The 27,713-nt window shown below is 37.9% G+C and overlaps 1 protein-coding gene across 1 annotated transcript; it reads right to left on the minus strand.

The window, feature by feature from the left end:
- Positions 1 to 2,056: 2,056 nt before the first annotated feature.
- Positions 2,057 to 26,616, minus strand: LOC144631035 (uncharacterized). The gene is given in 27 exon segments (XM_078489397.1): positions 2,057 to 4,020; positions 4,217 to 4,332; positions 4,647 to 4,721; positions 5,143 to 5,217; positions 5,483 to 5,557; positions 5,806 to 5,880; positions 6,381 to 6,667; positions 7,235 to 7,284; positions 7,553 to 7,659; positions 8,564 to 8,690; positions 8,908 to 8,954; positions 9,188 to 9,290; positions 9,389 to 9,455; positions 10,127 to 10,255; positions 10,979 to 11,090; positions 11,578 to 11,646; positions 12,131 to 12,319; positions 12,829 to 12,923; positions 13,468 to 13,569; positions 13,899 to 13,952; positions 14,349 to 14,657; positions 15,379 to 15,642; positions 16,171 to 17,818; positions 17,821 to 22,808; positions 23,243 to 23,554; positions 25,968 to 26,240; positions 26,361 to 26,616. Coding segments are annotated over 27 exon segments (9,894 nt in total). The 5' UTR covers positions 26,446 to 26,616; the 3' UTR covers positions 2,057 to 3,959.
- Positions 26,617 to 27,713: the final 1,097 nt, after the last annotated feature.

Genomic DNA, 27,713 nt, shown 5'->3' on the forward strand with positions numbered 1-27,713 from the left:
AGAAGTAAGATGCTAATCTTTTGTGGGAATGAAAAAATATTGGTGCAGGCATCTTTCAACAGAAATGATTTTTTAGAAAACTAAAAAAAAAAAAAAATTTTTTTCCTTATGTTCCATGTCATTCAGTTTGCCAGACAAAGTTAGGGTATGTACACGACTTAGAACAAATTGTCAAAATGTTGTATATGAAACTTTAGAAAGGAATAAGCAAATTTAATTAATGGTTTCTTGCTGTTTGTGACATTTAAATATTAGCGACCTTCAGATTGGACTACGAGTACGAGATTGAGTCGGTCGAGTTTTCAAACCAAATTGTTTTCCTCCTTTATTTCTTTTTTCCCCCATTCTTTTCTTTATCTTTTTTTTTTTTTTTATTCAGAAAAAGGAAAAATTTTTGTTTGGGGGTATTTTTTTTTTTTGTTAAATTTCTTCTTTCTTTCTTTCTTTCTATTATAATAGGGGTATTGAGGGGCATCAGGCCCGTTCCCTTGATTCCTTAGAAAATTTAGCTTTTTTCCCTTGTTTTCACAAAAAGTTTGCATTAATGGTAAATACAACCCGGCCTTGTTACCTTAAAAAAAAATTACCCTGTTCTCGTGAATTAAACAACCGTGTTCCCTTGTTCCCAAAAACACCTGGGAGGCGCTCGCCATTTTCCAAACAAACTGCTCTTTCTATTTGGAATATAGAAATATTAAGCAAAGACAACTCGCATCGAAATAATATACACTTTTCCTAGCTAATTCTAGCAAATAACTTGAAAGCGTTTTCTACCGTTAATATAGTGACAACTTTCACTGAAGCAGACTTTCCTTCCCTAATAAGAATATAAATAATATTAAAGTAAAAGTATAAAGAATTTTTTCCTAGCTCATCATCCGATCACTTGGATTGAAACAAGCTTCACACTTTTTAACGACGATCGGACATGTAACAGAATTACTAACCTTAGCTTTTTTTATGTAGCTGGGTCGTTCCAATCCGACCAAATCGAGAAAATACGTGCTGCCAATTGCAAAAGGATCGCATTTTAAAATGACTTTTAATAAATGACCCAAAACAATTAATTTCCAGACTTTCCGACTGAAAACAATTAATTTGCAGACTGTATGACTGAATGGTAGCGTCAGGAAAATTAAACAATATCATGCAGTGACTCTTCGGTGAGAAAGTGAACGCAACAGAATCACTTTTCCGCGTTATCATTGTTTTATGTTTCGCATTTGTGGCCCAAAAAGAGAAATCGCCCAGTTAGTTAAAAAGTTAAATATACTTAAGAAAAAGATATTTTATTTAGATGAAGAAACTTCTACCTCGGGCTGTCATTAGTCACTTGCAAATTAAAATTCATTTATTGGGCGCCAAATACTGCATGAATGTTTATGAGTTGGAATAAATGTTTGAGAATTATAATTAAAATCGGAATGTTTTTAAATTAAAGTGTTTATTTTCGTATTATTCTTTTTAAATCAGTTGTTGTGTTTAGCGCTTACCTTTATAATACGATCGATTTTGACGAATGCATGTTCAACCTTCAAAGAACTGTTCAAATACGGAAACTTATTTTTTCTAACACAAAGCACTGTAACAGAATTTCATTTGAGGCATGCAAATAGAAAATTGTCTGCCTGTCAGCTAATTGATGTGCAGACCTAAACAAATTAGTTTTACAGATGTTTGCATGCTGTTTAGAATATTATTCAGAATTGTTTCAGGATTTTCGTTTTTTTTTTTTCAGTAAGGATTTTTAAGCAACCTGCCCTAAGGCCAGCAGCGATTATCCACTTCCCTCCATTGATTATGCTCGTATTTTCTCAGTGTTATTTTTATCTTTAGGAAAAAATTATAAAAAACAACAACAACAAAAATTGGCATTCACAGCAAATGCGAGACTAATGAACTCTTCGTAGACAGGCAAGGCGGGAGTTTTGCCGAAATTTGCAGGCTAAATAGCAAACTATTCTGGATATAAACATCTGCTAGGTAGGATACAACAAAAATAATAATTAAGATTGTTTTTATTTTCAATGTCATCTGCAGTGCCTGTTTTATAATGATTACTCACCCCGGGGAAGACCTAAAGCATACCAAAATAATATACACAGAGGTAAATATTAGGAAATGTTGGATAATTCTAAAAAGGAATTGTTATCAGAACTCTCTTTACATTACAGTACATTTTCAAGCCGAAGGGTGTCAAGAAGGGTTTAAACGTAACTAATAACATTCGACTCCATTTCCACGTTTTCAGACATAATATTTAAATGTGCAAATTTTTTTAATAAGTGTAATTATATCGGGGCTACAGTGATCACGTTATCTTGTGCGATCCCATGGGTTTGAAACTAAGAAAAATGGGTAATAGTTGAAACTTAAATGATGAAAACCACCCTGTACTACATAATAAAAAGTGCCACATAGAAGGACTAGCCAATAGCTTTCATTTGATTTGTCACACACTAGGGTTTCTTCCAGTGTCTTAAAAACAACATGGAAGTAACGCTTTCTCGCACCAGGGGTTCGTCCAAAGATTTTAATAATAATAATAATAATAATTTATTTCTAGTGCATTACATTTAAAATCTCAATGCCCTTACAAGTAAAAATATTTATAATTATAATATGATAAAATATTTTTTTTTTAAAATATAAATTTTTTTAAAAAAAAAAAAAATTTAATATTAGAACCCCATTGATAACTTGCGTTTTAAGTGTAAAGAGCGATTTTCAATTGATTAAACCAAAACCAAAGTTAACACTCCGGGCAATCACAAAGGGCACAGACAATACAGTGAACCAATCAAAACTCGAAGCAAATACATACAGCCGCCACAAAGCGCGGGAAAACGTGTATGTGACGGAGCTCACGATTGGTTTTGGTTTTACTTCTGATTGGCTGAGAAAGTGGTGGGACTTTTTAAATCAATCACCAAGCAAAGTAATGCAAAACCAAAGAAAATGAGGATAACTTTCGACACTCAAGTGAAAATCATTCTAAATGCGAGTGAAATGCTATCCCGTCCCGAATCAACCACGTTGGTAAAAATACACCAGACAAATTATAACCGTTTATATGGTTGGTTTTAATTGACAATAGCTTCCTTCGCCTCATGAATTTTTTTTTTTTTATAAAATAGCAGTATGAAAAGATTTATAATTACAAATAAGTTATAGATAGAGCTGAAGGGAATCTCAAAGAGACAAATTTTCCTTACAATTACCAAACAAACAATATTTCTTTGAGATAAAACACAAGTACTGTTTTGTTTACGTTGTCTTCCAAGAAAATGAAAGAAAGTGAATTTAACGTACAAACCCATTTGTCAATTTGATATATTAAAACACTGGATAAATATTTACAACATGGCCACTTGGGCTGTTGTCTCAGATATATAATATTTACAAGATGAAAAAGAATGCTTCGTCCTCAAAATTATAAGCTAAGCTATCTAAGCTACCGTGGTAATGTTTAATGCCTTTTGCTTCTTTCTTTTACGAAATTGATGATGGCAACACAAAGAAATCGAACTGAAAGCTTGAAGACTCGCTTCTCAGATCACAACTTACTCCTGTAGTAAAATTAATTAACAAAAACTATTCACGACTTAAAGACTATCTAAAAGTGCTTTCCATACGATAAAGTGTTTTTTTTTATATATATTATTAATAATATAAATTTGTAAAGGTGCCTTAACACAAGGAGACATCTCGCCGGGCCGAGACATGTCAGGAAAGCAGGAACCAAATAATGTGTTCGTCACACGTGTAGATACCTAGCAAGGACGTATAGCGGGGATTATTCCATTAAAACTGCCTATTGTTCAATATAATTTGGTTTTTACCTATTACTGTACTAATTTACTAAATGACTATGGAGCTTGGCTCCTGTATCCCCATTATTCCCATAAAGAACTAACAATATATAAATGTATTTACAAATATTCTTAAAAAAAATAAAACTAATCTGGTAAATTAAGGCGACTGCTGGCTGTCCATCTACTAAGATGCTGAACGAAAACTCTGCAAAAGAACAAAAAGTAAGAGCTAGTAAGAGAAAGAATGAGTTTAAAAAATTCATGACGTCATGTTATATTCCATGAAGCGAGTGCAGAGTGCAAGTGCAGGGCAGATTGTCGTCTTTTTGTTTAAGAACCTCTAAAGTCACACCTCAAAAATCTACCAGGGTATTTCGTTTAGACAAGCCTGCTAACAATACCTTCTTTCCATTCTTTGAAGCCTTTTAAAACGCTCTTTATCTTCATCCGTGAGATTTCGTCCAGGAAGACTATCATCTGCAAACCTCACTCGAAGTATTTTGCCTACAGTCGTCTTCTGCAATTCAAATGATTTTTTGAATGATTTTTTCTTCAATCTCTTCACGTGTCTTCTCCGTAACGAAGGGAAATTATTAAGTAAAATATGGTCAATTTATTTACACTTGCTACCAAATATAATCAATTAATTCAAATTTGCATTATTTGTAGCAAAAAAAACCCCAAACTGCAGCAGAAGTGGGTATGCAAGAAGAGATGAGATGCAGAGGGATTTTTAGCACAGGGCCTTAACAAGACTAGTGATTGGTAAGTATGCATATAGAGTTGATCGATGTATCACTTATGTAAAAATATACTAAAAAAAATTCTTACCGTTTGTTTGCGTGCTATTCGAAATGTCTGTGATTTTAGTGGTCTCTCGGCTATGTTCTGTGACTTTGCTTGTGTCTGCGTGAGAAATAGAAGAACTATTAATGTCGGGATCATTAAAGTCGATAATTGATTTTCGGATATAAAAAACACAATGAATTGTAGACAGCCGTAGAGGGTAGGTACAGATGCTAGAAAAAGTGGTCGACATTGAGGGGGGATGTAAAACTACCATAAACTATACCTTGAATTGTTTTTTTGGCTCGAAAAAAATAGTTTTTGTCGTTTTATATAAAGTTGCTCATAACGCTCACTTGAAGATTCGCCTTGATTTTCTTTACGGTTGTGTTATTTGAACTTTCAACTTCCAACTTTTCATGTTGGTGCTCTCAGTTGTAGGAGAAAGAGAGATTTACTAAAAGAGCGTGACATTGTCAATATGTATGATAAACAATAAAAAAGAAAAATATGTACAACTTGTGAATGTGGACATCCTTACCACTTGTCTATTAACTGTCCGAACGGTTTCGGACCGGACAGGACAATCGGTCGTGGTCTGTGGCTTTGGCTGGATCTGTAAATGACATAACATTATTTTGTAGTTAAACTAATAAAAAAATCACTTTTTGAAGTGTCAATGTATTTAGCACGGCTGTGCTAATTGGGGACACTGTACGACATAATGAGAATTTACCTAAAGTCAAAGCTTAAATTTCACCAATTGTACTCAGTTAAATCGCAGTTCAACAATCGACGTTATTAAGGTTGGAGCACTTTGTGAACGAAGATTGGCAAGAAAAGTAAAATCTTTTTCTTTTTTGCAATAAAACTATTCTTACCGTTTGACTACGGACAGATCGAACTACGCCAGGCTGAACTGGACTCAGGGCCGTGATCTGCGGCTTATGTTGAATCTGTATACAAAGCAAAGCATGTTTATATAAATGGTAAATCAGCTACGTCAAACTGCCATCACGGTGGCTCACAATACTTTTCGTTTTTTTTTAATATCGTCAGGCTAGCTTTGATAGAATGCTAAAGTTGGTAAGATCTAAAGAATTCTTAACCATGTGAAAAAAAGAAACAACGCGACAGTGTAAGCATGTCATGCAAAGAAAACTAAAAAAAAAAATTAAAATCTCTAAGACATAAGCATTCTTACCGTTTGTAAACTGATTGGTTGCACTGCATCACACTGAACTGGGCTTTCGACCGTAACATGTGACTTGTGTTTGATCTATGCGTGAAACAAGAAAAAAGAAACTTGGTCAACCATAGTAAAGGATGCAAAGTATAGAATGATTTTCACTTGAGTGTCGGAAGTTATTCGCGTTTGCTTTGGTTTTACAAAACTACACTTAGTGACCGCTTTTAAAAACTCGCGATCGCGCCACTTTCTCGACCAATTAGAAGTAAAACCAAAACCAATCGTGACTCGCTCACACACGTTTTCCCGCGCTTTGTGCCGACTACATGTATTTACTCCGAGACTTGGCTTGTTCACTGGATTGTCCGTGTCCTTTGTGTTTGGCCAGAGCGATTTCTTTGGTTTTGTTTGTTTTACGACACTCAATCGAAAACCGCTCTATCCGCGCTTCATACGGATTACCGTTCACTGGATTGACTGTATCCTTTGTGATTGACCAGAGTGATTACTTTGGTTTTGTTTTACCACATTCAATCGAAAACCGCTGTAACCCTATTCATTTTTTTTTTCGGATGATTTTATTTACCCACCTTGCTTTCTAGAAGCTTTAACTTTTTTGTTTCAACTTTTTCGCCATCATAGAACTCATTAATGAGGTGCTTCTGCAACATCTGTAACTTAGGAAGAAGCATCTGTTTAAATCCCTGGTCACCAGACTCCAACTCGAAATCAAACTCGTCCTGCCATTCAAGATCACCAGTTGGTGAATACCCAGGAGACAGTGCGCGGTAGAGGTCACGTGTTGGTGACGCCGGAAATTCCTCGCGCACTTGACTCGTCACAACTCTTTGTCCGAGTAAACCAGTTTTTTCGTTAACTGAAAGGAAAATTAAAAATACGTGAACATGAAGTCCAAATGAAATTTTTTTTTTCTGGGTTGATTGGTTTACCATTTTACGCTCCATTATCAATATTCACGTAAATTCTCTTACTTGCAAGACATTTTTCATAACATTAGAAATTTTCGTTAGTGAACGTTTCATTCGTACTCGTGGCGTGTATTCCTATGATCGCTTGTAATTTACTGATAATGTTTAATACTGATACAATTATATATTCAAACTTCACAAATATAAGTCAGTGCCACCCTGTCCTTGATCACGAGACAAAAAAAGTTAATTCCCAACGTTTTAAACAGTAGCAATTTTTAAAGGTTAGTGTGTGATTCGCACAGAAATAAAAAAAAACAACAAAAAACATAATAACAAAAACAACAAGAAAACAATTTGAAATGCGCGATCTTGCATGCATATTAAGGGTATTTTTTATGACGTCTCAAGCTACAATTGTTGTAAATTAGCAGGTATATTTTCCAATTAACCATACCAACTAAAAACAAACGTTGTGAATGAAAGTCAAGATAAGAAATGAAAAGTCAACTTACGTGACGCGGAAGGCCTCGTTACAGTGCTAGACATTCCTGATTTGCGATTCCTATGATTCAAGCAAAAAAAATTGTGGATCAGGCAATAATTACTTTAAAGAAATTTTTTCGCTCTGGATTGGGTATGTTAAAACAACTACATTGTAATGTTATCAAATTAAAGTAGACTAAAGGATTGCCTCAACGAAAAAATGAAAATTAAAAAAGAATGGGTTCAGCTAAGGAAACTGTGTTATGTGTAACTGATAAATAAGTTGAATAAATGGGAATATGGATATCTGTCAAATTAGGTTCACGTAGTCCACTAGCAAATCTTACCAACTGAAAGACATGTACAGGCCACCAATCACTCCTACGATAAGCACAGGAATCCCAATCCACATCAAAGCCATGGTTCGCTCCCTCTTCTGCTCTTTCTGTGAAACCTGTTAACAAAAGAGAAACATTTACTACTAATTCTTTGCTGGAAAATGACATATTGCCAATACCTTCGAATTCTCAGTAAACGTCGCCCTGCATGAATTTCAAATTTGTTTCAAGTAGTTCCATTCTTACTATCCCACAAATTAAAGGAACTGTGTCACGTATTTTAGGCGAATTAAGGCATGGGAAATGGCCATCAAATTCAATGAAATATAAAGAATAACCTCTTAAAACAGTGAAGGAATATTTCAATAACACAGCAAATAAAAAAGAAGGTTCGGATGGCCAAAAGTGAAGAAGACTGAAACGGATTGCGATATGGGTTTTTGAAATATTGTTGGGCTGAAAAGTTTTCAAAGTTAATCTTGTTTGCTTGTAACTTTAAATTATAACGCCCGGGAGACACATTTGGTTGTAATGAATTTACAAAGCTATTGTTTTGTCATTTAGATTCACACATAGTTTATAGAGGGAAATGGTTAGGAAGCCCGGCAAACATCAAAGGAGCAAACAAAGAGGCCAATATTTATGTTGGACGGTCCACGACCCTGCACATCTTTTGTTTTGCGCTCATACACTATGCATGAATTACGTAATCGCAATGTTTTTATTGGTTAGTTGCATGAACACACGTAACCACCTATTGTATTTTGTCAGGTTTTGTGCAGGGTCAACCCCCAAAATAGCGAACAAAAACATACAACAAAGAATTTTGCCAGGATTCTTAACCATTTCCCTCTATTAACTATGATTCACAGAAGTAATTTGTTTGCAAACATTAAGCTTCATGGCGAGTATTTGGCAAAACTTTAAAAAAAAAATCAACTCAGCTCTGACACAGTTCCTTTAAATGAAAGGCCCTTCAGATCATAGTGCCTCTTAAAACGTAAGCGTTTAGCTTTTTACCTCGTCAGATGAAAGGTCCATCAAAACTGCAAAATTTGAAAGATGACTGCATTGACAGATCGAGTGGGAATGGTTACTAAAAGCCAGCCAGCAACCACGTGACGACCACGCACCGCCTCTATGGGGACTGGTGAAGATAGTGATAGAAAAGGATCGTTAAAAATTTAAAATAACCAGTAGTATGAAATTTTAAATTTTTACTTTTTAACAATTTATGTTTCTGTTAATCATTTACTATAAACGATAAACGAAGGATGATAATTTAATTTTCAAGATTGAATTTTTGCTTTCAGTGGTTAACAAAAAGTCGGTACAAAAGTAAAACGAAGATCATTGGTACTTACTTTAATGTGTAGTCCCAAAACACGCATTTAGGATTTCCTCTTCTTCGCTGTTAGAAGAAAAAAGAAAAAGAAACATTTTTTGCAACGGGCGTCCATCTTAAATATCCTGTGAGTAAACACGGTGATATAAAAATTATTTACCAAGTATCCTTCACTGGCGATCTCGCGCCTATTTATTCTGTAATTCGCTGCTATTTCCGTTATTATGCCAGTGTTTTATTTTTATCTGTCCTTAATGCTCTGTTTTGATTTACTGACATCAACTTCGTATCTTACTTACCTTAATGTGACTTAGGACTACTGTCACGGGTGGGGTTATCTTTTCCTGAGGGTGAGGGTGTAACACTGTAGATATCACTTTCGAATTCGGACCAAGACCAGTACTGTGAGGAAAGGTTCGAGAGGTAAATTGTTAATTTCCAAACAAGACAGTTCCTGAACCATATCTAAAGCCAATAACTCATTTGATCTGAAATCTCACCTGACGTTTGAATCCGGGAGTAAATATGATAAACTTTTGAAACTGATGCTGGCGGTGCTTACTTCTCCTGCAAAGATCGATATCAGAAAACATTACAAGGTTATTGCTGCATCTGAGCTGAGCAGTGAAAGGCACACGCCAGAAAAAAATTGAAGGCTTATTGGAATACGTCCAAATATTCATCAGAATAAATAGCCCCCTTAGTTAAAACACAATGGCTAGCTGTATGTTTTACAATTTGTATCAAAAATAACTTACAATATCAGAGAAAAATGTAATGAATCCGATCAAAATTCTCAAAGCTTCTCAAAGTTACGATCATTGTCAATTGCATATGCCCTTCCCAAAATTCATATGGTTCGAGCCTTCCCGTTGTCGTTTTCTTTGGGAAGTTGCACTGGGATAACTATTGTAGTTTTTATTCCATCTCTAACCAAAAAAATGATTCGTCAAAAGCACGCTGTTAAAAAGCAGTCAAGACCTTCAGATAGAAAGTTTAAATGTTGCCGAGAAATTCGCGATATAGCTCCCCTGTCAATTTTAAGGGTGCATGAAAAATGCAGACGCCGATCTGCAGACTTTCACTCCGGTTAACCTAAATAACACTCCGTTTAGCCTGAAAACACTCCGGTTAGCCTGATTTCGGTTAACTTTCAATAATGGTAATGGTAACGCGATTTCAGCTGCAAGTCCGGCAGATCTGCAGTCTGCGGTTGAAGCACACCGTACTTTTCATACCTCGGTCAAAGACAGAAGAAGGCAGGGCGATGACGTCATGTCTCGCATCCCAGCGGCTGATCTTTGGGTTGGAAAAGTCTGGGAAGGTCAAACCTCCATCTCCAGGAGACTTCCGATCCATCTTGATTACTATGAGATACATCGTTTAAGGTGATTCCCTAGTATTGCATTGCGCATCCTTACTGCGCAGAATTTTACGCGTATATAGCGCGCGCACATAAACAAAATGGCGGCTATTTTCTATGCGGCTTGGCTCGCGAGAGAGAAAAATCATCGTTTTCTCGTAAACGAGTTCGGTGACCTATCATTTTTTTCTCTTAGTTCGAAAGTAGCGATCAAATGCTTTCTATAAAATGAATACAGATCAATTTCTATGGCAGAATAGTACATAATCACCGAAAACGTGCACTTTCAGCATTACTCGCAAAGGAAATATAAGGAATTATATGGAAAATTCAAGGTCTTCCTGCTCCTAAACGAATACGGTGACCCCCCTTTTTTATTTCAAAATTTAACTTCCCTTAAGGTAAACAACCAACTGGCAAAGTTTGATTGGAAATCTATGAGCAGTTCTATTTCTAGGGAATCACCTTAAGCAAGCTTTATTTCTCAGTTTAGGTATCAGAAATATAATAAATCAAAAATGCTAATGCTTGCAGCAGATTGGTCACCTATTGGGTCCTTAACAAGTTTTTCTATTATAAAATTGTTTCTTTATTTAAAAATCAAGTTACAGATTAATTATTGATTAACAAAATGTTTTACTAATTGATGCAATTAACATGAAAAACTAGGTGATCTGTGCCACTTGTTGGTCCATGTGTAAAATTATTTTTAGATATATTGACTCACTGATATTGTTAGTGATGGTTGGTTCCGCCATGTCTTCACGAGGAAGTCGCATCGCTGCTTGAAGCGCGAACATCTCCATTGATCGTAGTACATCTGCTGTTCCAGGTTTATTCTGGAAAAAATTTATCCAAGATCAGTATCAGAATTCCCTTTACATTTTTTTTATACAGTTCTTAAATTCCTGCTAGGAAAATTTGGTTTAAATCACAATTTGTTTGAGATGATCAGGCCTGTTATTCTCATTAACCTGCTTGCTTTTATTTGTCGCAATAATTAAAGAGAAACAGAAGTTAGCAGAAAACAGAAAAGCTGCTTGTGGATTTAAGAAAAGCAGTTTACACGAAAGCGAAAATTTTGGGTCCCGAAGACGTTAGGTCTTACATCATTCATATATACTGTCTTTTCACCCTTCGACACAGAGTGTATGACTTGGAACAGCTTTGAAGTGCGCAGCCGTTTTTTTCCTTCAATTTTAATATAATTTTTTGTTAGAAGACAAGAGCTGGAAAGGTCAGAGTTCTGGTACAGGGAAGGGAACAAGGTGACGTGGAAATGAAACCATCGTACTTTTCATTTTATAGATAACTTTTTTGTTTTACCCTTTGGATGTTGAACCACTCCTGTTGATTGGTCATATCCAGTAAATTGCTGCTCGCTCTTACAAAATTCTGTTCAGAATATAACAATATGACAAATTAACATAAATAAACAGACATCTATATGTCCTATATATCCTGGCATCATGGTATATGTTACTTGAGTAACCTAATTGCTAACTAGTCTCTCGCTAATTTGTCTAGAACCCCATCCACACCAGCAAAACATGTCTAGTTAAATCAGGCTTAACAAAATGAAAATCGGAAACAGAAAACTGAAAGAGTGAATCTTACACAGGGTTCAAGTAAGCTCTAACTTGTGTTACACTGTGCCAAATTTGAAGTCGACGAACATCAGTTAGCAAATTAATTCAATGAAAAAAAAGTATTTTAAACCGTGTTAAACAAAACAGCTTTTAAACATGCTTTAGCTTTGGTGTGAATGGGGTATAGGCTCCGCTCTGAAAAATTTTGTAATAATTTAATAATATTCAATGATTATATAATTAAAGCTAATAACTTGTTAGCTTCACATGCAGTACATGTTCTTATGTACCTCCACGTCTTCTCTGGTCATGTCTAGCAGCTCTGTTTGTCCGTTGTGCTGAACAATGGCCGCCATGATGTCCGTGGCTCGGTTCAGATCTCCTCCAAAGATCAGCGAGTTGTCGATATTCTGAGTTGTCAGCTGTGAGAGTTCCCGGATGAGAGGGCTTGGATCGGCTCCAGTGGCAAGCTTTTTCGACTATGGATGAAAGAGGTACGTTGCATTATGTCTTATTCATTCAGCGGCACTGGAATTAATTTAGTTGACTTACAGGTTAAATAACTCCCACTTCGACTTTATAGAGACAATGCAATACTTGCGTTTCTTGTATACAGCGCGCGATCACTGAATTGATTCAAACGTGCATCTGTCGTCACGCAAAGCTTCTGTGACGCTCAAACAATTGCGTGACGACAAGCCTGTCGTCACGCAAAGGATTCAGATTTGTATTTTAGATTTTTTCATTTGGATTTTACTTAACGGCAACAGTCATTTTAAAACTATATGGTATTAAAGGTAAACTCTATGCAAATGCCCAGTTGAGACGTTTTCTTTATTTCCAGTCTAACTTACAATGAAATATATAGCTGTATAGGAAACGTAAATTAATTCATGTTCACTTTCTGGTTAGGTAGTGTTTGCTGTAACAGTCTTTGTGTCCGAGTAGTATTGCTCCAACAGAATTGTTTTTGTGAATGTTGGTTTACCTTGTCGAAGAGCGTCTGATAATCTTTGGAAACACATTCACTAAAATCTGGTGGCAGCCATCTTGAATCCGCTTCGCAGCGCCGCTTGACAAAACCTGATTGGTTGAGAAAGGAAATGATCACGTTGTAAGCGTTCATCAGGTAAGCAAAATGCGCATGTCAGTTTTTTGCTTTCGTTGTGCTATCTACGTCTGTTGTATCCATAAGGAGAATATAATAATTTAAACTTAGGACTTCTCGGTTTCCAAATTCAACTTCTAACGTGGCGTCGAAAACGACTTTTTAGCACAAGAAAAAACACCTGGAAAACACATGGAGAAACTAATTAAGCTGGGGGATTTTTGCTCAATTGCGTGTCTGAAGAATAAGTACGACATCCTTTGAGCCCTGAGAAGAAGTTCAAAAGGTGAGATTAAGTTCGTTACCGAGTCTGCCTGATAGGTTTTAATTGTCCAAATAGTAATCATGTGACTACTCTTACGATTGGGAAACAATTTCACTTAAATTATGTCAAAATTCTTGTCCTTTTTCCCACTTATCAGCGACCATACAAATAGCAAACACTTTCAGTAAAACACACAAACATAATTCGACGGACAATTGGTCATCTTTAGAAGTAGGTAGCAATTACTCTCTTACCTTTAGCACCACGTGGGCACGGATGCCCAGAGTAACGTCCAGCAACCGTTTTCTTCCACATTATTCCAAGAGCCTTTTCGGCATCGCAAACTTCACGAATTCCTAAAATAGTGGTTAATGGAAAAATTTAATTTAAAGTTAACTCGTTCAGATTGTGACTGAGCTATCGAACGGGCAAGTGAGCGCACGAAATCCCCCACCTCTCCCGTCGTAGTTCTTTTTGGTTTGCTTATTCATTTAGCCAGTTCTACTACAATAATTTATGAGAGTTTGGAAAGGTTTAGTAATACAAAGGATAATAGGAATTTGTTTATAAAGACATTTTTGAGTTCATTTTTTTGGAATAAGATTACCGCCTATGTTTTCTTAGAAGCCGAGCTGTGACAGTGGCTCTTCAAAGATTTTGACTTTTGTTTTGATCACTAAATTACCTGAAGGAGAGATTTTGTCATCCCATTCATCGTCTCCATCTTGTCCCTGAGATTCTTTAAGAAAAAAATAATTCAACATTGTAGTTAGAGCGCAATTCATATTGAGTGTCGTAAAACCGACTCACCCTGACCAATCAAAAAAGACACGGCCAAATCAGTGAACCAATCAATACTTTTAGCAAAGCAAATACATGAATGAAGCCAGCGCGAACCGTGGAAAAACGTGCGCGAGTGAGTCACGATTGGTTTTGGTTACAGTTCTGATTAGTCGAGAAAGTGACGCGAAAACAAATCAAAGCGTAGTAATGCAAATCCAAAGCAAACACGACTTGCTTTCGGCACTCAAATGAATATTGCTCTAACAGGTCACAAGTAAGCCTTAAAATTAAATAAATGTGATGGGAAACATAGTCTACAAATATTAATTATTAATCGGCAAAATTCGGTCACCTTTTTCGTCGTCTTTCGAATGCCTTCTGACAAAACACATCCGGGGACTGAATATGTCGTCAATGGAAGGGGAAGTTTTGCAAGATTCTTTACTGAAGCAATTAACAAGAAAGCAAGTTTCTGCAGATTTGAAGGCTAGGTCACATTTCTGGTGTTGGCAGCACCGTTTGATGCACATCTCGAAGTCACCCACGTCACCGATGTTGGTGAAGTTTCCCGCTCTTTTTCCTCGTAGCAGAGTGACGTCATCTGTGGTTTTACCCGCGATACACACAGGAGCTCGGTGCTTGCGATGTTTCTTTCCTGTTTCTGATGATATAGATGAGGATTTTTACAGATTTGGCACTTTTCCGTCTCTATAGCTCGATCTCGCCGATGCGTAACATAATTGTTTTATAAAACCAACTTCAACCCACAACCGTACTATTTCTATCCTATCATTAGTTATGTGAAGCTAGAAACGCACCTATTACATTTAACGACAGAAAATAGTAATTTAGACCTCAAAAATTTCCATTCCAATGGCATACGTCACTTGAACAAATTTTAACCGAAGCACCCCTCAGAAATTGGGTATTGCACATATTCTTTAAATGGGGGGTGGGGGGTGTCCTTTGCATTACCTTAATGTTTCAGTTTAAAATCCTGAAGATAAAGGTTGCTGGCAAAAATACCGCTACAAAACACTTGACTATAATGTACACCAACTCTCTCTAAGATGGAAACCGTCGCGACCGGCTGCAACTGTCCGTCTTAGAGAGGTGTCTAGAGGAGTCTAGTTTCAGTAAAATAACTGAAAAACGGCAGGGACAGGACCACCACCAGGTGTCCGTCGTATAGATTTGGCACCACTTTTTGTAAATTCATTTTAATTCGTATTTTATATTTTCTTAGTTGTAAATTTAGTTCTAGGCTATTATGAAGACGCCTCGGCCACCAATAGTAACTGTTTGCTCTCGTTAAATCATGTTGTTTAACTATCAGATCAACCGTGTCGCTATTAAATAAATTGTTATGTGCAGACATTTACCTGAGGAATCATCAGATTGAGATACGTCTCCAAAGTTCGGTGCTGCAGGAGTTTGTTCAGTAGTAGTCGTTTGCGTTGGCGTGACTGTTGTGGAGCTGTTCTGCTTAGGTAAAGTCGGCTTGCTGGTGTGACTGCTTGTCGTCTGTATCGGGGTGGTGTGTCCTGTGGTAGTTTTATTTGCTACTTGGGTGGTCTGTGGCGGCAATTTAGCTGGAGTGCTGGTGGTCCTGGGCGGAGTTTGTTGGACGTGCTGTGAAGCGTTTGCTGCAAGAGAGAATAGAGAGTTATAAAAAAATATATATATTACGTGGTAACAGCATATGAGACACGGACGAAGGAAGAGTTTGAAGATGGAAGCGAAACAGACAAGTGTCAATGAAGTGTTCTTCTTCGTGTTTGTCATGAGACCCTTGGCATAAATGGCGTCTACATTTGAATAACAATACAGATACCTCCTAAGCCTCACATTCACGCAAAAAATCTTTTGTCTGTAAACATCCACTTGAGGCTAAGGATGTACATAGGTATTGTGATTCAAATTTGGGCGCCATTTATGCAAAGTATCTATTCACTGTTGTTTGTTGGTCGCTAGATTGTGAAATCAAAATACCTTTTCGTTTGGACGACATAAAGGAATACTTCGGTTCTTTGATAAAAGTGGTCCTTGTCCGCTTAAAGTAAATCCTTACGACTGCGAAGATTGCACTCACTGCACGGCTTTCTCCTCTATTTTCAGTTTAACATTTAATTCAGGAATCTAGATACTTTAAAGCAGAACAAAAGATTTTTTACCTGAAGAAGATGAATTTCTTGCAGCTTGTCTCTCGTGACTGACGTTCGCTGGCCTTAAGATGTCCGATTTTTTCTTTGCTCCATTCTCTTCATTAAAAAATCCATTCAGACGGTTTTTGTCTCGCATTTGATCACTGGCCGTTAAGTTCATCTTGGGAATTCCATCTTTTTTGCTGGACGTATTCTGTACTGGATCTTGATTGACAGTTGGAGTATTGCCAGCCTGCTGACCACCCACCGACGAGGGTGGTGTGTTTAAGTTATCCATAATATTCTTAATTTGGCTGATATTTGTTGGGTTTGACCCTTGTATTGCATGTGAGGGTGGAGTGGCTGGGTACTGCCTGCGGACCGTTGGACGAAGTCTTGCCTGGCTACCCACTCCAGTAGGTGTTGGTTGGGCGGGAGGAACGTACTTTGATTGTACTCCTGTTGCTTGCTGCTGGCTGCCTGGCTTGGAAGCACTGAGAGTCCTTGACGGCGACAAGCCATGCGACGGATTTCGTTGTGATGGGTAAATGTTTCCATTTTGACTAAATGGCGCAGATGGTCCATTCTTACTCCAGTTGTTATATTGTTTCTCAGTACCCCGACTGTGGCCAGGTGGCCAGTTATTGCCACCAAATCCTCGGTGCGTTTCATCAGGTTGTTGCCATCTCGGATTGGTGGGTGGCCAAGCATGAGAAGGCTCTCTCGGGTAAGCAGTAGGTTTGGGTTGATTTGTGAAACCACGGTCACTGTAAATTGTATGCCACTGGTATCCTGCCGTTGGCCTATTCTCTTGAAACGATCGCCATGGCGACTTCCTATCCCAATGTTCTTTATCTTGGTACCAGCTAGTAGGCTTTGGTTTCCATCGATTATATCCTCCGTATCGCTGTTTATGCCACTCAGCCGGAGGACGCAAAGCAGGCCGTGGCTTGTAATATCTATATCTAGGTCTAGACTTGTAATAGTTGTAATCGTAGTAGTATGGATTTTGATCTCTGTAACCCCAGTATTCATAGCTTTGCCTATGTTTACGATGCTTGTGCTTGCGATGTTTCCTTCTGTAGTATTCCTGGTTGCCTTCTCCACCGTAATCATCGTCAGAATAGTCATCGTGCATCCACGCCGACGAATCAAATAAACCTCCAGTACCCTCAAAGTCGTGCCATCCTTTCTCATGAAAGTGGTGGCCGTGTTTCCAATGACCCTTTTTCCTATGCCTCGGTTCATATTTGGGACCCTCCTTATAGTCTTCGTCATCTTCACTTGGCCTCTCACCTCCCATGAACCGATGTTCGTACTTGCCTTGATGATCATGTCGATATGGAGGACGTTCGAACTTCCTATCTTGATCATCGTCATGAGAAATGTAACCACCATGGTGACGCTCTTTTTTATGATGAAAGTGTTTAACACTATGTTCTTCCAATTCAACATCTGGCCGATGTTCTTTCATGTAGTCACGGAAACGAGACTCTTCTGACTCCTCGTGTTGTTTGTGGTATTCACTCATTTTTTCCTCGTTGTGCTCATACTTTCTTCCATATTCTCCTTCATGATGTCTGAAAGACTCTTCCTCGTGTGTTTTCTTTGGTTCATAGTGGTCTTCATAGTTTTCGGTCTTTTTGTTGTCCTTTTCATCGCTAGGTCTGTAATGATAAGGTGACGATGTTTGTGTCTGTCGTACGGATGATGCCTAACAGCGTAAAATTCCTTTTCATGATTATCATTGTTATATTCCTCTTCTCTGTCCCGCTCATCTTCTTTATGTTGTCTCAATCTCTGTTGTTTCTTCTTTTTCCGGTGATGTATAGATGATTTTCTGAAATTATTCCTTTCATCATCGTCATCATTATCAGCTTCATCAGATTCTTCATGGGATTCATACTGCTTGTGTTTTGATTTCCAATGTCTTTCCTGTTCATGTCTGTCGTGAAAAGCAGATCTATCATCTTCTTCATGGCTGTTACTTTTGTGATCATCTTCGTCCTCCCTTTCATTGCCTCTATGTTCCTTTCTGTTATGACTATTGTGACGTTCGTGACTTTCTTCTGTATGCTTGTCTTCATTCTCATCGTCACTTTCAGAATCCTCGCCCAAAACAACTCGATTATGTTTCGCACTTTCACTGTGATCATCATCGTCATCTGCCCTGCTTTTGTCTTCCTCGCTGTTTTGTTTTTCATCACTATCGTCATCTTTATCATCATGTTTGCTTTTTGACGATTCGTTGTCATCATCATCAGTGTCTTCTTCGTGAACCAACCTATGCCGATCCTTTTTAACCACCTCGTAATTTACATCAGTTCTTTTTTCTGCATGTTCTTCTTTCTCTTTCATATGTTCATCATTGGAATGATGTTTTTCTTGATCGTCTTCCCTATTCTCCGTATGCTTTTCTTTCCTTTTGTTATCATCATCATCATTTTCACGGTCATCGTTATGAAGCGACTTTTCCTTAGAATGTCTGTGGTGTTTTCTTATCCCAGTTTCCTCGTCACTATCGCTATGGGTTTCATGTACTTTTAACGTATGTTTTCTCTTATTGTGTTCCTTCTTCATCTCGGAATTGTCATCACTGTCTTTGATATGATGCTTGTGATGTCGTTTCCTGCCACTATCCACTTCGTAAGTAAGTTTTACTTTGCCAGGGATGATCTTCCCTTCCCAATGATTATCATCATAGTGCTTCTTATGCTTGTGATGGTGACGGTGTTCCTTTCTTTCGTTATCCTGCGAATCATCTTCTCGACTTTCTTCTTTTCTGGCCTTCTTAACATCGTTGTGGTGATGTTTTTCATGCTTAGTTTCGACACGGTCGACATCGTCATCATCCTTTTCACCTTTATTGGCGTGGTGCGTGTGTGTCTTGTGCGCATTATGATGGTGATTCTCACTTTCGCTGTCCTTCTCTTCGGCACCTGTGGATTTGTCGTGTTTGTGGTGGTGTTGACGGAATTCCTTTTCAGCGTCTTTATGTTCATCGTTATCTTTGTCAGCATCACCACTTTCTTGATGGTGATGATGATGATGATGCCTGCGGGGGGTGCTCTTCTTTATTTCTTTACTGCTTTTGTCTTTGTGTTTGTGAGACAAATGGTGTGCCGTAGAACTCTTTTCTGATTCGTCGGTGTCGTCTTCTTCATCTTTCACATGAGAGTTGCCTTTCTTTCTTTTCTTTTTCTTTTCGCTATCATCATCCTTCGTGTCATGTTCTTTCTCTTCGTCTTTCCCCGCGTGCTTATGTTCCCTTTGCTTACCCTTCCCTTTCGTAGGCAAGTCCTTGTGAGGAATATCATTTGACATCATTATATCGAAATCAGCGTCTCCTAAATCATCTACATCGATGGCTTCATCTTGTTTTCCCCTGCGTTTGTGGTGTTTCCCGCGAGATTTTACTGAGAACTCGACACCATCATTCCCGCTGCTATCTGCTTGATGGAAATGAGCCAAGAAGTTTGCTTTCGTGCCTGAAGTGTTTGTGTTACTGCGTTGTTTTATTGAAAGTAATCCATTGTTTGAGGATGTAAGAACTGAATTCGACGAATTCCTTTCTATATTTTTCAGCCGAGGATGGCTTGTAAAGTCAGGGTGAGTTGGCAAGTTACTGTTCTCTTTAGAGAATACAACTTTTGGTTCAGCTGTAGACAAGAGACGACCATGAAAAGACGGGGTTTTTGGTGTTGTAACCAGTGATTTATGCCCTCCCAATTTGTCGTGTTTCTTCTTATCCAAAGATTCGGTTTTTTGATGTTTAAAAGGAGCCGTTGTTGTACGCTGAGACATGCTCTCTTTTTGCCGAGCGTTGAACTTTGGATGGACAGACGGCATTTTTACTTGCATTGTTTCATTATGATTGGCCTTAAATTTGTTATCACTATAGTCTTCTTTTGGAACTGTTGTTTCTTGCTGGCGAGGGGTAGTGCTGTCAAACGCCGCTCTTTTCTTAGTGGGCACATAATGCTCAATATGACGGTTCAGTGATGGTTTATGTTTAAGGGATACTTTTCGATGTGCATAATGCATAAGGTCACCACTGTCCTCCAGTCTTGTGTTTGAATTTAGTAACTTAAGCTTTTCTTCTTTTCGACGACCTTCAAAATCATTTTTCAGCATGGAAGGTTTCTCATGGTCATCTTTTAAAAGTTTTTTCTTACTTTGTAAGCTGTGAATTTCTTGGAATTTTTCAGACTCCAAGGCTTTCCTATGTTTTGTATTAGTGTTAGAACCATTTGAGTTTTCCAAGCTTGATTTTGATTTTAATGACTTGTCCTTGGATTTCACCTGTTTTTGGCTTGTTAGTTGATCTTTCACATTCTTGCTTTTTGTCTTTTGTGGTAACGCTATCGCCTTCTGATGTGCTCTTTGCATAGTCTTGGGTACAGTTTTAACTTTATGCGCAGTGGATACAACTTTGAGTGTCTTCCTTGATAAAGGTGACGTACCAGGATTTTCTTTTGTTTTATGTTTTGGTCTATTTGTGACCTGTTTGTACTTCTTAATACTTTGGCCATGTTTACCAAATCCACTAGTATGTGTTTGGCTAGTATCTGTGCCTTTGTTCTTGTTCTTTGTTTTGTTACCCCGTCCAGATGAATGTTTGAGACTACTCAACTTGGCGTGTTTTGTTCTGGTAAACGCAGCGTTTTTCGTTTTTGGTCGCTTATGGTCATGTCGAAGTTTTAACTTCCCTTCTTTTCTACCTTCAACCTGTTTATTACTTTGAGTAGTTTTCTTTGCTGTGGGCTTTGAATTGAGACTAATGTCATTTGTTTTATGATTATTGTCTACCTTTCGACTGCTTCCATTTCTATTCTTTGCGCTGTCTTTTAAACGCCGTGCGGTTGTTGGTCTACTAGAAATTACGGAATGCTTTTCAGAACCAGATTGACTGACCTGTGTTGCAATAGTTGAGTCTTTCTTTAATTTCCTTTCGCTAGGTGAAGGTCTACTGGTCTCTTTTCTGGAAATTCTTGCAGCCTGTTTCCTTTTTTGGGCATGTGGCTGTTTTGGATGAAAATGTACTCTTTTTGCTTTCATTTGCCCATCGCTATTCTTTTTGCTGGTCTTTACCGTATCTGAGATGGCAGATTTCAGGTGTTTCTTTTGTGGTAAATTTGCAACTTTCCCTGAGGCCAGTTTATTGTGTACTTTGTTACTTTGGTCACTGTTATCCTCGTCCGAGCCAAGCTCGTCAAGATCTTTAACAAGATCAATCTCTTTTCTTGTCAGCCCTTCTTTGTCTTCTCCAACATACGTTTTCTGCTGCGTTACGCGATGATCTATCTTCTGTTGGTCGTCGCTATCTCCTCGCAAATCTTCATCATCTCCACTCAAACCTTCATTATCTTCCATTAGATCTTTTTTAATTTCACTCGGATCTTTACCTTCTCTGCTCAGACCTTTATTGTCTCCACTGAAATCGTCATGTTTTTTACCCAAATCTAGATAGTTTCCACTTAAACCGTTATCGTCTCCACTTAAACCGTTGTCTTCCCCACTCAAATCGCTATCTTCTCCACTCAAATTGCTATCTTCTCCACTGAAAATGTTATGTTTTATACCGAAGTCTTTATTGTCTTTATTCAAATCTGTACCCTCTCCACCGAAATCGTTATGTTCCCTAGCCAAGTGTATATTTTCTCCACTAAAGTCTTCATCTCCACTATCTGAACCTTCGTCATCTTTAGAGCTTCCTTCTTTCACGCTAACCGTAGAGTGTAAAATATACGACTTGCTTTTGGCAACAGAACTTTTGTAACTATTCCTCTGATCAGTCTTGCCAGTTTTCACTGCTTTGGAATTAGCACCACTGGGTTTGCTAACAGCAGCTGCCTTTGTGGTTTGTTCAGGATGTTTAACATCATGCTTTATCTTGGGATATCCCTCAGGGTGAATCCTTTGGATTCCTTGTCTTGTTCCAGTTTTCCAATCTTTTGCTGTTGGTTTCACCTTTCTTGCATATTTGGCTTTAGAGGGGCCGGCCCTTTCTTTCGGCTTCGCTGCTGAGCTCGATTGCGTGGTCGCAAGTTTAACAATCGCGTCGATCGGCGGATTTATTGTCTTGATATTTGTAACTGGAGGAGTTACATGACTCAAAAGGCCTTTTAAAGGCGACAGTGATGTTGTATTTGGTCTCCCAATTTTTGTTTTGTATGGCCCGGCTGCTAAACTTGAATGCGTGGTCGCAAGTTTTACAATCGCGTCAATTGGATTTAATGTTTTGGTCTTGGTAACTGGTGGAGTTACATGACTCGAGATGCCTTTAGAAGGGTACAGTGATGGTGCATTTGGTCTCACAATTTTTGTTTTATTCGATCCTTTTGAAGGAATTGCATTTGCTTTAACTGGCGGTTGTACTTTGTGCAATTTAGTGGTAAGGTGTGCTGGGTATTGGGATGATCCTTTCGTTGGCACAGTCTTCACAAAATTAATATTAGGAACGCTGCTGCCATTTGTTGTTGCCTTAGGTGTGTTTGTAGCTGAAGACACTTTGCTAGTTTGAGAAGTCTGCAGCTTTGCCTTGACCTTTAACTCAGGTTGTTTAGGCTTTGATTGTGTTTGAGTGGCGACCTTCTGTTCGAGGTCGCTTTCATCAGAACCCAGGTCGTCCGGGTCTTCGTCCTCGTCATCCAAGCTTCTGGACACCTCTGAAATAAAGGATATCGATGAGCAGCCATCCTAAGCAATCTGAAAACAATTTTTACACAGAACACTCAAAGTGCTCCTTACCACACAGGTGTATGAATGGTTACTGGCAAATTGCGGGCTAAACATATACAAGCATTCATTAAATCAGAGCCAATGTGGTAACAGCTGGCATTAAAACTGTAAAGAGGTTTTGTTATAAATTGTATCTGTTTTTTTTACAAGAAGTATTGCTTTTGATTTGGAACCAGCCAAGACCGATAACGCTAGATGGTAACATATGTAAATATTAGAATTTTTTTTTCTAAATATGAAAGTAATCAAGACACACTGTATTTTATCATTTTTTCGTCATAGTGTTTTCGTTACAAACAAAATTGATGTTGTACTTTTCACGATTGATAATTTTTTTTTCAGTAACGTGTATTTTACCAACCTTTATTTCGATCAATTATGGCAACCTGTAAGTCAATCCTGGGTTCTTGTGTAGCCTTTGTGCTGTCATTCCCAGATTTGACTCCAGTTACGCCATAACACTCCTTGTCTTCGATGAAAGATAACAAACAGTCACGTGATTTACAGCACTGCGCACTACATTGCCCAGTACCAACGTCTGACTGCTCTCGCAGTTTTCGAACCTCGCGAGGAGTACTGGTACCAAGAAGGAGGACGTGGAAACTGGGTACGAATCGTTTCGGGCATCTTGGGTTGGCGACTTGTGAAGTGTGCCTGATAAAATCTTTCTTCCCTAAAAATGATAGCAATCATTATATATGAATTAATGTTGTTAAAATTATAGTTAATTGCATTTGCACTGATTGGAAGTCTGGCAGTTTGGCTCGGGTAATCACTGATGCGGCGTTGAGAAAACTGACAATAAACTGCGTTTAGGAGGATCTAGGAGAACTCGAAAGCCTGTACGGACAAAATTTAGGGCCATTGCAAATTTTCGTGTTAGCACCAGTCTATATAATCCCTACACAGTCGACAATTAAGTCAGATACATCTAGTTTCTCCTTACAGTCCTCACAAGATCAAACCCTTTCTTGCCTACAGGTTATGAAAATAACGAAAACCATTTACTAGCCAGACTAATAAGGGATATTCTTGTTACATATGGACCTAGTAATTGATCTAGAACGTCACAAATCTCTCTGAAGTTTAGTGGTTGAAGCGTCCGACCGGCGTTGCGGAAGGCCATGAGTTTAACTTCTGTCGGGTACACATTTTGCTTCTTTGTTCCACGCGCTCACACCCTTCTCATTAGAGATATTCTGCTGATACAACAAGATCTCCCGATAGGTAAGGAGAATTAATATTTTGGCCTTGATGATAAGCTAACACTCGAACAGTCAGCGGTTTAAATGAAGACTGAATCGCCAGTTAATTAGTCTCACTCACTCCAAGTCGATAACAAGGTTAATAAGTGGTTTAATTACCGGTTGATATGTATCACAACACGTTCTAGAAAATAATTTTTTTAATCATTTATATTAAACATGCTTGAATTGTCCCAATGGACTACAGAGTCTTTATTTTCCTTTCAATTGAAAGTTTAGCCAAGAACATAAAATATATCCCTCATATTACTTCTTTGGTTTATAAACGCTTGATTAGGTTAGGGCAAACTCCAACTGAGTGTATTTGAAAGTTCTTCTATACCGCCACCTGTGATAACCACACTAGACCTTGCAAACATTTTACGCTATTTAAATTAAACGTAAATCTTAACACCTGGCTGATTTATGCTCTAATATATTTTAAAAAACAAACTGTCATTAAAATATCCTGTATTTTTCTTCATTTTTTCCGTTTAAATTTAAATTCTTCGATAAGTAAGTTTCTGGCGAACCTGAGCTATTGAAAAATACACCTGATAAATGTTTCAATCTAACTACTTTTGAGAAAACATTCAACATTGAAACAATGTGTGCTTTTGCATCGAATCGGGCTGTCAAGTACTGGAGATGCTATTCGTACTAATTAAATTTTTTTCTTGAACTGACTGATACAGTTTTCAAAAACCTTTTATGTCCAGCGAAAAACCCCTTCCAACTTGAAATATTAATACCCCCAAATTATCAGCCTTGTAGTTGATGACTACAATAGTATAATTGGAAGAATAGGAATTAGTTTCGAAACTTTTGTTTTGAGAGGTAGGTATTCTTAACGACGCGGACTTTTCTGAAATAACTTGGGCCTACAGAAAGCTATGCAAGGTTAACCATGTTTTCTAGCCATGCAGTTACGCAAATATTTTACCAGACAAGCGTTTGTCTTTTTTACATGGCTCGTTCAAGACGAGAACGAAGAACCAATTCGTGTCCTCGGGCAGAACTATTAGAAAACAATTTATTGCATTTCACTCTTTAAGAAATTCACAAAGCTGATAACGTCTTTTGATTGGTTGATATTTTGTGATCCTTTGTGAAGAAAGACAAGCGAGAGCTTTAAAAACTTGCATGCAGTGAAATATTACATGTTCAGGAACTGGCTACGCTCAGATAAATTTGCAGTGAACACAAATGACCACAAACTAGACAAGCAGACAGTGGAAACTATCATTCCTGCAGATTACCATCGTTAGCTTAGAATTCGTCATGTAACGGCGTGTCGGAAAGGGAACACCTCCCGAATAAGGTCACTAACAACTTTTTCTTCCCCGCAAAGTTAGATCAGCGCAAAAGTAAATTTGGTCTACTGTGTTGGAGAATTTGCTAAATTAAAAGCTGAAGGGAAATAAGCAATGCAAACATTGTGCTTAGTTTTAAGTCCAATCCACTTCCATCACACTTCTTTTTTAACTCCATCACGCACTTCTTTCTAAGATCCAGTTAAAGGATGAAACATTTTTTGTCCAAAGGCATTTTGGATGAACTGGCTAGATGAACTGCAAACATTGCTCTTCGCGCAAAATTTAAGATAAAGATCGACGTTTGAACTGGGGGCGGTAAAGCGATCAGACATGTTTATCCAAAAAGATGTTGGATGAAAATGCTTGATCCTTTACCTGGGCTTTGATTTAATTTCGGATATTACAACGCTGCAGAATCAAGCCGTTACTATAGAAGAACAAACATGGGGTTTTCCGTTCTGTTGAATTCTTACCGTCATGTAGTTTGTCAATTTAACTTAAACTAAATTTGAGATCAATATTTCACCTGCATTTCTTGGGTTCCGTTGCAGTTGTCTTTCATCTTCCATCAACAAGCGATCCAGTATTTTATGACAAAGTTCTGGGTCTTCACAGGCCACTCCATAGCAGTGAGATCCGCGCGAAAAAATTGCCAGTTCGCATGTGTCATCTCTGCAACAGAAATCCACGCACTGCCCCAAGTCTGAAGCGTTTCCAAACGTGCGGAAACTGAATGATTTTCTGTGTGCGGTCGATTGCTCGCGCGTGCAGGACTCTGAGTGAAGATCGGTGGCGCCTCCTGGTTAAAAATAAAAACAAACGAATGGTAAAAATAAGTGGTGTGATTTTTTATCCAAGCACGGAAGACAAAATCGCGATCATGGACAAATCATTGTGACCATTACAAGCCCAGCTTTACCGTTGGACACAGCGAAGACTGCAAGAACTACTAAGATTAAAATCCGTGTTCGAAGGCTGTAAGCATGTTGTGTAAACTCCAACATAGAGCATTTGAATAGTGTAACAATCACGCCTGTCGGGGGCTTTAGTTTACCAGCGACGAAAGAACTTTGTTATTAACCGACTCCAATGCTTGGCTTCACCATTATAATCCACAAACTACTTGAAAAAAGCAAGATTCTTGAGCAAATTTCGCTATAACGCTACACGATTTTCGAGATCTCGGATTCCCGCGCTCGAAACCACAGCAAACGACATTACGTAATTTTCGAGTTATTTTTAAATCGTGACAAGTGTTTGACGAAATTAGCCAATCAGAGCGCAGTATTTTTATTGACTACACGCCCCGTAATTTTCTCTGTTTCTGGTGGAAACATTCTTTGCCGATAAGCTAATGGACGAAAATCTTCGGACTTTATTTAGTGCAATTGTGAATTTTTCACAGCTTTTAATAAGAAATTTAATACCGATTTAAGTGGCCCGAGTCTAAATATTTTGTTGTTGAAAAATTTGCGGAAAAATTCTGACGCAAATGTTGAATGGTTGTTAATCGCTACACTGAAGAAAGAAAATAGTTTGTTCATTGAATGCAATGAATTTTGATCTTTGTTCACTGAATCTGCACTGGATCACTGATTGTTGCTGTTTCGCTCAGTGAAGCCAACGAAAAAACAATTTTAAAATTAATTTTAAACCGATAAACCGCGAGTAAACGCTTGTCAAAGCGGCTTTAAGAAGAAAGTCAAAAGAATATGTCGCACAACTTCACGAAAACAAAAATTGTCGCACTTCACGGAAATCCTCAAAACAAGCCGTTTATTTAACTGAAACGCCCCTTATAACAGAGCGTATTCGCTTGTTTTACAATGTAGTCAGTTTGGCCATTAGATCGAGTAAAATTTACTAAACCTCTTTCTACAGTTTGTGAAAAGGTTACGCGCTACCAACCGTTAATTTAAATTCGCTTTTAAAACTCTCTTTAATGATTCCAATTCATTCTTTTAAAAGGAAGGTCTGAGATTTTAGTGAACCATCAATTTAAGACTAAATGCCGTCTTTTTTTCTTGAAAATTGTGAATTTAGAGTGAGAGTAGTGTTGTACGGTGTGGCAAATTCTGTGGGGAACCGACCATGCATGGTTATAGGCTCTCATATCTTCCTCAGACCTTTTTGCTGTTTCTCCATAATTTTTTATTTCCCGTTTGCGAGTTCTTTTTATAAAGGGAAACCCCTTCTACAATCCTTTGTGCTCTGTGTGATTGTTTCTGCACTAAAAAAAACTTTTGACCTTGTAATTTATGGCCTGTCAGCC

Source organism: Oculina patagonica, chromosome 11 (genome assembly GCF_052425735.1).
Source record: "Oculina patagonica isolate OP01 chromosome 11, crgOcupat, whole genome shotgun sequence".
Taxonomy (NCBI): domain Eukaryota; kingdom Metazoa; phylum Cnidaria; class Anthozoa; order Scleractinia; family Oculinidae; genus Oculina; species Oculina patagonica.